Source organism: Oncorhynchus kisutch, linkage group LG1, assembly GCF_002021735.2.
Source record: "Oncorhynchus kisutch isolate 150728-3 linkage group LG1, Okis_V2, whole genome shotgun sequence".
Taxonomy (NCBI): Eukaryota; Metazoa; Chordata; class Actinopteri; order Salmoniformes; family Salmonidae; genus Oncorhynchus; species Oncorhynchus kisutch.
The window spans coordinates 22,728,724-22,742,231 of NC_034174.2; the positions used below are offsets into that span (position 1 = coordinate 22,728,724).

The 13,508-nt window shown below is 44.6% G+C and overlaps 1 protein-coding gene across 1 annotated transcript in view; it reads left to right on the top strand.

Moving 5' to 3' along the window:
• Nucleotides 1-391: 391 nt before the first annotated feature.
• The window catches only part of dnah1 (dynein, axonemal, heavy chain 1), a 67,283-nt gene continuing 54,166 nt past the window's right edge, over nt 392-13,508 (top strand). Inside the window, exons 1-20 of the mRNA XM_031833868.1 lie at nt 392-450; nt 877-1,104; nt 1,232-1,304; nt 1,463-1,637; nt 1,729-1,885; nt 1,997-2,129; nt 2,316-2,474; nt 2,577-2,832; nt 3,053-3,210; nt 5,057-5,268; nt 5,416-5,714; nt 10,158-10,308; nt 10,430-10,623; nt 10,712-10,937; nt 11,104-11,223; nt 11,336-11,418; nt 11,776-11,917; nt 11,997-12,152; nt 12,296-12,494; nt 13,233-13,486. Coding sequence (XP_031689728.1) covers nt 901-1,104; nt 1,232-1,304; nt 1,463-1,637; nt 1,729-1,885; nt 1,997-2,129; nt 2,316-2,474; nt 2,577-2,832; nt 3,053-3,210; nt 5,057-5,268; nt 5,416-5,714; nt 10,158-10,308; nt 10,430-10,623; nt 10,712-10,937; nt 11,104-11,223; nt 11,336-11,418; nt 11,776-11,917; nt 11,997-12,152; nt 12,296-12,494; nt 13,233-13,486 — 3,351 coding nt within the window. The 5' untranslated portion in view covers nt 392-450; nt 877-900. The remainder of the gene's footprint in view (nt 451-876; nt 1,105-1,231; nt 1,305-1,462; nt 1,638-1,728; nt 1,886-1,996; nt 2,130-2,315; nt 2,475-2,576; nt 2,833-3,052; nt 3,211-5,056; nt 5,269-5,415; nt 5,715-10,157; nt 10,309-10,429; nt 10,624-10,711; nt 10,938-11,103; nt 11,224-11,335; nt 11,419-11,775; nt 11,918-11,996; nt 12,153-12,295; nt 12,495-13,232; nt 13,487-13,508) is intronic.

Genomic DNA, 13,508 nt, shown 5'->3' on the forward strand with positions numbered 1-13,508 from the left:
ATTAGAAAGAGAGACCTACCTTCGAATTAAACGTTTTAGTTGCCCAACACCCAGATTGGAATGTATTTTCTACAACTATTGCAGTTTTGGAAAAATGTATTCGATTTTGATATTGATTTGCTACAGAACAGATAGCACTGCCCACCAAATATTATAATATAATGATAGTCGCTTTATTAGCCTTTTCCACTTCATTTGCTAAACTTTATATATACATATATTTATTAACCCTAAACAGCCAATGCTAACATAGTATGGTCTGTCTAGACTCTAGAGCCCTGTAGTAGACCTACTAATTACTTTGTTACTTTTGGATTACTTTCCCTTTAAGAGACATTAGAAGAAGTCAAACGACCGCTGTTTGATAGACCTCCCTGACAACCGTTGCCGCGTCCTCAACTAGGCGCGCTTGGAAACCGAGATTTCAGCACAGAGTGAAGGAAGTTGAAGGTGAATTTGAAGTTAACAAGTGGCAAGTTTTGTCTATTAAAACTCATAGCATCTCCGAGGGCTATTTAAGGTTTAATGTTCTTTAATATATACAGCCTGTTATAAAGTTTCTAACGATATTATTTACTCCATCATGTACCCTACGTTCTGTGTTTTCTAACTAACGTTAGCTAGCTAGCCAGCCAGCAAGGTCATCAGCTAACGTCAATTTAGATGCTAGTCCATGAAATGCATTCATTTCAAGTGCTTTTGTCCTAAATTAGCATAATGTCTAAGTTCTCTAGCTAGTTATGTAATACCAAATTAGGCATTTGCGACTGTCCAGGTCTGTCTGTCATGATAAAATAATGAGTTGCGCATTGCAAATAATAAATAATGGTAGCTACAACGAAGCGCGTGCTTACTAACGCTTATTTCTTGAGGCAGACATCTACAGATGTGTGTCTGAAGATGGAATCAAAGCAGGTGCCCCAAAACCATCCCCATGGGGTTGGTGTATTTGTGTCACACACCCCTAGCAAACCTGCAGAACACAAGTTACCCCCACTGCAAAGTCACAGGAGCAAACTTCCCCCTGTCAGAAAGTACCCTGTGATTGAGCAGAAAGGGTACTACTCCGAGCTCATCACTACAGCAGCAAAACCACACCTACAGGTAATAATTAGCCTACACATTCAACTGTAGTCAGAGGGCAGCTAAAAACACTACCCTGTGATATGTTTGCTCTAAGAAATATTTTATGAAGTTATGAGCTTACACTAACTGCCTATTCATGTATCAGTCCTGTACAGATGGGCCAGAAACCCAACAGAGCTTACTGTGTCAAGCGGGCTATGAGTCCAATACTCCTAAAGGTGAAACTTTTACCCAGGGCCTGTTGGATGACACTAAAATACACTAATCACACTAAAATACATCAGCTACTTTACATTTGTGTATGTGTAAATATGTATTGGTATATTCTGTAAATAACAATTGATTTATTTGGGCCCATATGTATTCTGTTCCTCAGTAACCACATTCCGGACTCCATCTGACCTGCACAGTCTGGTTGAGAGGGACAAGCATGGACCCACCACCCAGCACCAGCAGCACACTGACTTCTCCACTGGAGGTTACACAGCCAAAGTCCAGCTGCCCTACCACAGCCTGCCTGGACAGCACCCCCGCAAGATAGAGATAGAGAGGTGTGTGCATCTGTGAGGGTCACAGCTAAATACACACACACACACAGAATGGGGAAGTGAATGCTCTGACATGTGTTGTGTCTCTTCTCAGGCGCAGACGGGAGTACCTGAAGCTGGATATTGCCCAGCTCCTGACAGAGCAAGGCATAGACTCCAACCTCCTGATGCCTCGACACCATAGCATTGAAGAACATGTGACCACACCAGAGAATCCACTCCCTCCTGTCTCAAACTACCTACCTCTGGAGGTGAGCTCCTCAAACATCTTTATAGATAAAACATACATTTTTCATTAATAAAACACTATCACATTGTGGTCCTTGTTTGACTCACTCGTCTATCTTGGTTTTCTCCCCTAGGTGTTTGACAATGAGGAGTTTGACTGTCGCACTCCTCAAGACTGGCTTGCCCTGGGCTATGAAAACGAATCAACTGATCACAAACCCATACCTGCCAAAGCTCTGCTGCCCACCACTGACAATATACCACCAGGTTGGTGCTTTGATAATAGCTCTTAATTTGAATTAGCTGTTTAAATAGGGATGTCTCAAATAGAAATGATTGTAACATACAGGTTCTGTCTGTTGTAGTGAACAGTGTACCATATCATCATTCTTCATAATGAGAACAGAAAATAGGTAGACAGTTTCCTCTCTCTTTTCATCTCTGGTTCTGTAGAGGACCCCAAAAGCCCCAACCTGGAGTACAGCTGGCAGTTTGTTGGGGTTCTTGACTACAGCCAGGAGAAAGGGCTTTATCTGGTCCAGAAGGCCGACAAGAATGGCAGAGTGAGGGATGCCAATGGAAAACCAGTCCTAAATGAAGGACAGAGAACAAGTAATAGTTTATTACCACTTCTAGTGTATCAATGCAGTATTTTCTTGACCTGTATACAGCATACACAAAGTCTCATTCTCTGTCCCATCTCCTTGACTTTAGTAGGTGTGTTTCTGCTGTCAGCCACTCAGTACTGGATTTCCAGGATCAGGCTGCTGTTCAGTGCAGAGGACCCTCGTCTGTTTTCCCAGCGGGTGCAGTTTGCCCAGCGCTGCAGAGAGAACACAGAGGCCCTGCTGCTCTACCACCTGTCTGTAGACTGTATGCCAGTGTGGAGTGGCACCTCGTCTCTCAATGCACAAAGTCTTGCCCGTGTCAAAGAGCATGCCCTCTCTACACCTGGCCTTCGACTCAAACTGTGAGAGACATCCCTCATTTTCTAATCTAATACTCATATTTTACAGTTAGCTAAACAGTCTCTACCATGAATGAAAGGCTATCTTTTTTCTAAAGCAGACTGACCATCAGGCTGTGTTTATTGAATAAGAGCGGGATATGAATGTCAGGAGACTGAATTGTGCATAATACTGTACAGTAAATGGAGCATTACCCTGTGTAATGTTGTGTTGTGGTGGCAGGCTGCAGGAGTGTATTGTACGTCTGGAGAAGGAGATCAATCTGGAGTATGACCGCACCATGAACCGGATCAGCTTTGACAGGGTAGTGCTCACCAACCCTGAGGATTTCTCCCACATCACCCTGCCCCAGAGAGAGCCAGAACGTGTGCCCCAGAATGGTGAGTTCACTGGAGGAAGGGCATGTTTATTTGAATATCCAAACGGAGTGGACGTTAGTGTTTGATTACTTGTGTGAGTGTTATACTACAGTTTACTATAGAATAGTACAGTACTTACTATATAATTATGTAGTAAACTAGTATATAGTATATTCTACACACTGTTGTATCCCTCGATCGTGTAGTATTTACGATATATCGTTTTGTAATATACTAGAATACTATAATAAATAGTACAGTATACTACAGACTGCAAAAACACTACAGTAATGACCTCAAAAACTCTACAGTCCGCAAAAACACTACAGTAATTACTAAAGCATGTACTACAGTATTTAATTTGTATATACCCTGCCCATACCCATTCTCCTCTCCCATATCCCAATTTGAAGATCTGAACTATCCATTCACACCTCAGTCCTACTTACGTATAGGTTATGGAAAATGTGCTCTTTGAGTATTTTGTCCAATAGGTCTCTTCAAGGAAGCCCCCACTGCTATGCCAAAGATAATAAAACAAAACCACTATAGTAAATACTACAGTAAGGTCTGCAAAAACACTACAGTAAATACTACAGTCCGCCAAAACACTACAGTAAATACTACAGTATACTACAGTCCACAAAAACACTAAAGTAATTACTGTAGTATATACTACAGTTTTTCCCCCCAGTATTTATACAATAGTAAATGGTAAATACTACAGTATACTAAAGCCATGTCTGCAATACTGCAGTGAATACTACAGTAAAGTCCGCAAAAACATTACAGAGAATACTATGGTATTTTTTCATGTGGGATTATAACAATGAAAAAGCTTTGTCTAAATTCAATTATATTTGTGATATTGATACATACAGGGATATACCATGACATTTGAATTTCCTTTATTTAATTAAACAACAAACTTTTGAATGTAGTTTTTATGACGGTAACATGAGCTAGCGCATTTAGCACTCCAGTCAGCCCTGACAACGATATGCTATTTTCTCCTCTTCAAATAACAATTACATGCGCACACAGGAGGTTCCACAAGACCTGATGTACATTTAACATTTGAGTCATTTAGCAGATTTTTCACCTAGTTGGCTAATGCTCTTAACTGCTAGGCGAGCTGCAGCTCTGATGTACTCTGTTGGCATCAGTCCTGCTCTCTGAAGAATATCTTTGAAGAACGTTCCGTAAGCTCACAAATGTTACGGATGGAATCATCCAATCGGTACCTTTTGGGTGGCTCAAACCCACTGGCTCAACCCACTGTTTCCAATAACTACCGGAGAACTGCAGGCAGGGGGGGGATCTGAAAAGAAATCATGATATTATTGGAATAGTGAAACATTTAAAATGACCATCCCCGGCCTCCCGAGTGGCACAGCGGTCTAAGGCACTGCATCGCACTGCTTGAGGCGTCACTACAGACCCCGATTCGATCCCAGGCTGTGTCACAACCGGCTGTGAACAGGAGTCCCATTGGGCGGCGCACAATTGGCCCAGCATCGTCATGGTTAGGGGAGGGTTTGCCCAGGGGGGGGCTTTACTTGGCTCATCGCGCTCTAGCAACTACTTGTGATGGGCCGGGTGCCTGTAGACTGACCTTGGTCGTCAGTTGAACGGTGTTTCCTCCAACACATTGGTGTAGCTGGCTTCCACGTTAAGTGTTAAGAAGCGAAATTGGGGAGGAAAAGGGGGTAAAAAAAAGCCCATCCCTCTACTAGTAAGACATAAGATTGGGTTCAGGGGGCCAGGGTCTCTTTGTGAACCCTGACAGAAATGGGTTTACGAGATGAGCAGTCGATGACACCTGTAATGACATCTCTTAAACATTGTACACCTGACATGTCCACAGGCTTTGTGTCTGTCCCTACATACCCCTTTGAGAAGAACCGTGCTGCGTTTGCCTTCAACTCCCTGCTCACCAAGCCGGAGGTGATCTCTGCCTTGTCCAATGTGCGGGGCGAGTGCAACAGGGTGGCTGCTATGAGTCTGTTCCATATCACCTTCACCAAGTCGTTGCGTCTAGAAGAGTTTGAGCTCACCCAGTCTCAGACACATGCACAGGTATTGTAACACACAGTCCTAGAAACATTATTATACTCTGCTGGCATCAGTCCTGCTCTCTGAAGAATATCTTTGAAGAATTCTAATTGTTGTGACAGTTACTAGCAGCAAAAGCTAACCCATCCCTGGTCCCTCGTGGCCCCTTAGGTGCAGCTGTTCCTGCGGGACTCATGGGTGACCACCCTGTGCAAGGGCATCCACACCAGCCTGAGAGATGTGGGCCCTGGCTGGTTTAGTCTGACGGAGTCCCGCTGGGAGGTATACAGGATGTCCAAGCTGTGCAGCCTCATGGCCCTGGTGCGCTACAGCCTGCAGGACTCACTGCGCTTCCTGGTGCAGGACTCCCTGGTCAGCCTGGCTCAGCTGCTGCTGGATGCCTGCCACAGTGTTCTCCACTGCCCACAGGACCTGATCTGGGGCTCCAACCTCATCAACAGCCCCTACAAGTGAGATCATATCACCACTCTGTCTCTATTGCTCTCTCTTTCTTTCTAACTACTCTCTATTCCCTTTATTTGTCTCCCTCATAGGGTTGCGAAGTGAGGGGATATTATTGGTAACTTTAGAAGTTAACGAGTAAACTACCAGATTCGGGTAACTTTCACATTTTTTTTTATAAATTCAGCAAAAAAAGAAACGTCCTTTCACTGTCAACTGCGTTTATTTTCAGCAAACTTAACATGTGTAAATATTTGTATGAACATAACATGATTCATCAACTGAGACATAAACTGAACAAGTTCCACAGACATGTGACTAACATAAATGGAATAATGTGTCCCTAAATAAAGGGGGGGTCAAAATCAAAAGTAACAGTCAGTATCTGGTGTGGCCACCAGCTGCATTAAGTACTGCAGTGCATCTCCTCCTCATGGACTGCACCAGATTTGCCAGTTCTTGCTGTGAGATGTCACCCCACTCTTCCACCAAGGCACCTCATCTAAAATGATCCACCGCAATTGTTGCAACCCCTATTACTAGCCTGTTCAACCTCTCTTTCGTATCGTCTGAGATCCCTAAAGATTGGAAAGCTGCCGTGGTCATCCCCCTCTTCAAAGGGGAGACACTCTAGACCCAAACTGTTACAGACCTATATCTATCCTACCCTGCCTTTCTGAAGTATTCGAGAGCCAAGTTAACAAACAGATCACCGACCATTTTGAATCCCACCGTACCTACTCCCCTATGCAATCTGGTTTCAGAGCTGGTCATGGGTGTACCTCAGCCACACTCAAGGTCCTAAATGATATCATAACCGCCATCGATAAGAGACAATACTGTGCAGCCGTCTTCATCGACCTTGCCAAGGCTTTCGACTCTGTCAATCACCGCATTCTTATTGGCAGACTCAACAGCCTTGGTTTCACAAATGACTTCCTCGCCTGGTTCACCAACTACTTCTCAGTTCAGTGTGTCAAATCGGAGGGCCTGTTGTGCGGACCTCTGGCAGTCTCTATGGGGGTGCCACAGGGTTCAGTTCTCGGGCCGACTCCTTTCTCTGTATACATCAATGATGTCGCTCTTGCTGCTGGTGATTCTCTGATCCACATCTACGCAGACGACACCATTCTGTATACTTCTGTCCCTTCTTTGGACACTGTGTTAACAAACCTCCAGGCGAGCTTCAATGCCATACAACACTCCTTCCGTGGCCTCCAACTGCTCTTACATGCAAGTAAAACTAAATGCATGCTCTTCAACCGATCGCTGCCCGCACCCGCCCGCACTTCTAGCATCACTACTCTGACTTAGAATATGTGGACAAATACCTAGGTGTCTGGTTAGACTGTAAACTCTCCTTCCAGACTCACATTAAGCATCTCCAATCCAAAAATTCAATCTAGAATATGCTTCCTATTTCGCAACAAAGCCTCCTTCACTCATGCTGCCAAACACCCTCGTAGCACGCGCTTCAGCAGGTATATCTCACTGGTCATCCCCAAAGCCAACTCCTTTTTTGGCCGCCTTTCCTTCCAGTTCTCTGCTGCCAATGACTGGAACGAATTGCAAAAATCACTGAATCTGGAGTCTTATATCTCCCTCACTAGCTTTAAGCATCAGCTGTCAGAGAAGCTTACCGATCATTGCACCTGTACATAGCCCATCTGTAAATAGCCCACCCAATTACCTCATCCCCATATTATTATTTATTTTCTGCTCCTTTCCACCGCAGTATTCCACTTGCACATTCATCTTTTGCACATCTATCACTCCAGTGTTTAATTGCTAAAATGTAATTATTTTCGCACTGTGGCCTATTTATTTGCCTTACCGCCCTAATCTTACAACATTTACACACACTGTATATAGACTTTTCTATTGTGTTATTGACTGTATGTTTGTTTATTCCATGTGTAAATCTGTGTTGTTTGTGTCGCACTGTTTTGCCTCATCTTGACTAGGTCGCAGTTGTAAATGAGAACTTGTTATCAACTTGCCTACCTGGTTAAATAAAAGTGAAATAAAAATAAATAAATGTTTTAAAAAAAGTTCCCGGACATTTCTGGGGGGAATGGCCCTAGCCCTCACCCTCCGATCCAACAGGTCCCAGACGTGCTCAATGGGATTGAGATCTGGGCTCTTCGCTGGCCATGGCAGAACACTGACATTCCTGTCTTGCAGGAAATCAAGCACAGAACGAGCAGTATGGCTGGTCGCATTGTCATGCTGGAGGGTCATATCAGGATGAGCCCGCAGGAAGGGTACCACATGAAGTAGGAGGATGTCTTCCCTGTAACGCACAGCGTTGAGATTGCCTGCAATGACAACAAGGTCATTCTGATGATGCTGTGACACACCACCCCAGACCATGACCCTCCGCCTCCAAATCGATCCCACTCCAGAGTACAGGCCTCGGTGCAACACTCATTCCTTCGACGATAAATATGAATCTGACCATCACCTCTGGTGAAACAAAACTGCGACTCGTCAATTAAGAGCATTTTTTGACAGTCCTGTCTGGTCCTGCGACGGTGTGTTTGTGCCCATAGGCGACGTTGTTGCCGTTGATATCTGGTGAGGATCTGCCTTACAACAGGCCTACAAGCCCTTAGTCCAGCCTCTCTCAGCCTATTGCGGACAGTCTGAGCACTGATGGAGGGATTCCTGGTTCCTGGTGTAACTCGGGCAGTTGTTGTTGCCATCCTGTACCTGTCCCGCAGGTGTGATGTTCAGATGTACCGGTCCTGTGCAGGTGTTACACGTGGTCTGCCACTGCAAGGACGATCAGCTGTCTCCCTGTAGCGCTGTCTTAGACGTCTCACAGTACGAACATTGCAATTTATTGTTCTGGCCACATCTGCATTCCTCATGCCTCCTTGCAGCATGCCTAAGTCACGTTCACGCAGATGAGCAGGGACCCTGGGTATCTTTCTTTTTGTGTTTTTCAGTGTCAGTAGAAAGGCCTCTTTAGTGTCCTAAGTTTTCATAACTGTGACCTTAATTGCTTACCGTCTGTAAGCTGTTAGTGTCTTAACGACCGTCCCACAGGTGCATGTTCATGAATTGTTTACGGTTCAGTGAACAAGCGTGGGAAACAGTATTTAAACCCTTTGCAATGAAGATCTGTGAAGTTATTTGGATTTTTATGAATTGTCTTTGAAAGACAGGGTCCTTAAGGGGGACGTTTCTTTTTTTTGCTGAGTTTAGTTTTTATTGCATGATATCTTGTGGCCTTTTTGGCTACTTCAGATTTAAAAAATAAAGGAGAGCCGCACACTCTAGGAGCTCAGATGCAAAAATATTTTATGTCCAACGTTTTGACAGACAAGCTGTCTTCATCAGGGTATAATGACAAACATTGTTGGGTGACTCGTTTATACAGTGGGGCAGAAAAGTATTTAGTTAGCCACCAATTGTGCAAGTTCTCCCACTTAAAAATATGAGAGAGGCCTGTAATTTTCATCATAGGTACACTTCAACTATGACAGACAAAATGAGAAAAAGAATCCAGAAAATCACATTGTAGGAATTTTAATGAATTTATTTGCAAATTATGGTGGAAAATAAGTATTAGGTCACCTACAAACAAGCAAGATTTCTGGTTCTCACAGACCTGTAACTTCTTCTTTAAGACGCTCCTCTGTCCTCCACTCGTTACCTGTATTAATGGCACCTGTTTGAACTTGTTATCAGTATAAAAGACACCTGTCCACAACCTCAAACAGTCATACTCCAAACTCCACTATGGCCAAGACCAAAGAGCTGTCAACGGACACCAGAAACAAAATTGTAGACCTGCACCAGGCTGGGAAGACTGAATCTACAATAGGTAAGCAGCTTGGTTTGAAGAAATCAACTGTGGGAGCAATTATTAGGAAATGGAAGACATACAAGACCACTGATAATCTCCCTCGATCTGGGGCTCCATGCAAAATCTCGCCCCGTGGGGTCAAAATGATCACAAGAACGGTGAGCAAAAATCCCAGAACCACACGGGGGGACCTAGTGAATGACCTACAGAGAGCTGGGACCAAAGTAACAAAGCCTACCATCGGTAACACACTACGCATTGTTGAATTTGATTTCCATAGTAGCAAGCTAGGACTGATGGTTTGGTTAGCTAAACTAGAAAGTCTGTTTGTTTGGTTCACATGGCAGCTATTGTGGCTATGGGCATCCACAACAAACGCGCTCCAGATACGCAGGTTGAAATATCAAAACGAACTCTGATATTTATTATTATATTAATTTGGGACAGGTCGAAACACATGGACATTTAGCCAAGTTCTATTTTACCGCCTGGCTACGCAGACGCTCGTTGACGAGAGCGAGCAGTTTAGATTAAATGATTGAAAAACATGTATGTGTACATTTATTATTACGCTTGCGCACACAATGCGAGCGGTGTGGTCAGCATTTTAGTTATGCACTCCTATGTATCTCCACAGGCCGAAGAAGAACCCGCTGTTCTTGGTAGATCTGGTTCTGGATGTGACTGGGGTCCACTACAGCACTCCTCTGGAGAATTTTGAGACTTCCATCATTACCCTGTTTGATAAGGGGATCCTTTCCACCCACAATGTGCCTCAGCTGGATAAGGCAAGACAAGACACCATGCATTCCATCATTTTGACAATTTATTTAAATTACAGTAATGAAGTTAGAATGTATTTGTTTCACACTTCTGCCGTATATGATGATGGCTTTCTGTGTCTCTCAGTTTGTGATGCAGAAGATGTTCATCAGTGGCACTCCTCTGTTGGAGTCAGTGGGTCTGTGGGAGCCTGCGGTGGCAGAGCTGAGGGAGAGGGTCCGTGCCGCCTTGCGTCAGGCTGCCATCCCACTCCGGGCCTACGCCCGCGAGTATGAGAGATACCTAGAGCTGCACAACTCAGACATAGAGACCTTCCTTAAGTAAGACCTGTCTCAGTAGAACTTCTAGTTGTAGCACTTGTGTCTGTGACTATGTCTGTAACTAAGTCTTTGTGTGTATGTGTCCCAGGGCCCACAGCCAGGAGGAGCAGACTCCCCAGGAGGTGAAGAGGGAGGTGGTACAGCACCTAAAGGAGAAGGAGCGTCTAGACCACTCCTTCCCATCCTCCATCGTCATTGGCCCCTTTACCGTCAGTGTGGAGAGTGTCCGCCAGAGCCTGTCCAAGAAACGCAGAGCCCTGGCTAACGCCGTGCTCGACCGGCTTGCCCTCAAGCTCCGCAAGCAAGTGGAGGACGTAAGTCTCAAGACTTTTCAATAGATTTGTGTAGCAAAGTACAGGAATATCATACTTGAGGATGTACATGTCAATGTTGTTTAGTAGGCATTGCATGTGACGTTAAGTGCAGATATGTTTGTTAGTATTCATACCAGTCTGTACTGTGTGTTTTGTTTGTTTCCAGGCATGTGAAGAGTGTAAGGCTGTCAGCAGGAAGCTGCATGAGAAGCCGAACAGCATTGAGGAGCTGACCGACCAACGTGAATGGATGAAGCAGATCTCAGATCAGCTCAAGGCCCATGAGGTACAGAGAATAAATGATACAAACTTGCAGAGAATAGAATACATAATTTTTGGTACTGTAAAGATCATCCTCTTGATTAGAGAGTTCTCATTTTGTGTGTCACTTTCCTCAGGAGCTCCTATCCAAAGCCATGTCAGACTACGAGTTGATCGATGAGTTCTTCTACACCCTGTCAAATGAGGACTTCAATGGAAAGTAAGGCTGACTGTTACAACACTTTGAAAGATTGACATACTGATTTTGTATTGGAGTTTTTTAAATTGTACCTTTATTTAACTAGGCAAGTCAGTTAAGAACAAATTCTTATTTTCAATGACGGCCTAGGAACAGTAGGTTAACTGCCTGTTCAGGGGCAGAACGACATATTTGTACCTTGTCAGCTCGGTGGTTTGAACTTGCAACCTTCTGGTTACTAGTCCAACGCTCTAACCACTAGGCTACCCTGACTCCCCGTGAGAACGTGAGGTCAAACTAGGAGTGTAGGAAGTAAATAATAGGTTTGCGTGAATGCTGAAAGTGAGAGTGCGAGTGTCTGTCCCTTTTGCTGTGCAGGTGGACAGCCATTGGGTGGCCACATAAGATTGTGACCCAGATGGAGATGGTGTCGTCCCAGCATGTTGAGGATGAAGAACGCTTCAACAAGATCCAGCAGGCTGACCAGAACAACTTCCAGGAGCGCCTGGACTCTCTACAGGTGAGCCATGCTTTCAAATCCCCAGCCTTTGAAAAAAATTACCCTTTTCTGTTGCCTGCCTCTGCATATGTTGGTGCAGATGGTGGTGGCTGGCTTTTCTGGGTACACGGACATCAGCCGAGCCCACGAGGTGGCCAACGAGGTACGACGTGTGGGCAAGCAGCTAAAGGAGTCCCAGACCATGGCCCAGACATACAACAACCGGGACCGTCTGTTTGGCATCCCTATCACCAACGTGAGTGTGGCGTTATTGACTCGATCTGCCTCCCCAATGGCTTCTAATTGAGTTGATGTAGACTATGCTGTTGTAGAGCAATCAACCAACATGGAAAAACAAAGACTGACTTGTACTGACTGGCTGCTGTGTCTGTGTTGCAGTACGACCGTCTGCAGAAGCTGATCAGGGACTTCCAGCCGTTCAGAGACCTGTGGACCACCACGTCAGACTGGCTGCGGTGGCACGAGAGCTGGCACAATGATCCCCTTTCCATCATTGACCCCGAGCAGCTGGAACGCAACGTCACAGACGCCTTCAAGACTATGCACAAGTGTGTCAAAATGTTCAAGGACATCCCCGGTGAGCAGTGGTAGATAAAGTACTCATTTGTCATACTTGAGTAATAGTAAAGATACCTTAATCGTAAATGAATCAAGTGAAAGTCACCTAGTAAAATACTACTTGAGTAAAAGTCTAAAAGTATTTGGTTTTAAATATTCTGAAGTATCAATAGTATGTATAAGTATAAATAATTTCAAGTTCCTTATATTAAGCAAACCAGACGGCACCATTTTTTTATTTTTATTGACGGATAGCCAGGGGCACACTCCAACACTCAGAAATAATTTATAAACAAAGCATTTGTGTTTAGTGAGTCTGCCAGATTAGAGGCAGTAGGGATGACCAGGGGTGATCTCTTGGTAAAGTGTGTGAATTGGACCATTTTCCTGTCAAAATGTAACAAGCACTTTTGGGTGTCAGGGAAAATGTATGGAGTACAAAAAAAAGTACATTACTTTCTTTAGGAAGGTAGTGAAGTAAAAGTAAAAGTTGCCATAAATAGTAAAGTAAAGTACAGATACCCCCAAAAATGACTTAAGTAGTACTTTAAAGTATTTTTACTTAAGTACTTTACACCACTGCCGGTGAGTGACGCTTTATCAAGTAATCAAATCTGATTTGTATACAAAGTGCTTAACATGGCCTAAACCTCCCAAAAGCAAGAATCAATGAGTGGCAAGGGGAAAAAGATCTGTCTCTCTACCTCTTTCCTTCTCTCTCTCCCTCCCTACTTACCTACAAACACACACACACCAGCGTGTCAGGAGGTGGCTGCTGACATCCGGGGGAAGATAGATGACTTCCGTCCCTACATCCCTCTGATCCAGGGCCTGAGGAATCCTGGGATGAGGGGCAGACACTGGCAGCTGCTGTCAGACCGCATCCACATGAATGTCAAGCCCAAGGCCAACCTCACTTTCTCCCGTTGCCTGGAGCTAGGCCTGCAGGACCATGTGGATGAGATAGCACGGGTGGCCGAGGTGGCAGGGAAGGAGTACGCCATCGAACAGGTACTGGATAACTGCAGGCAGT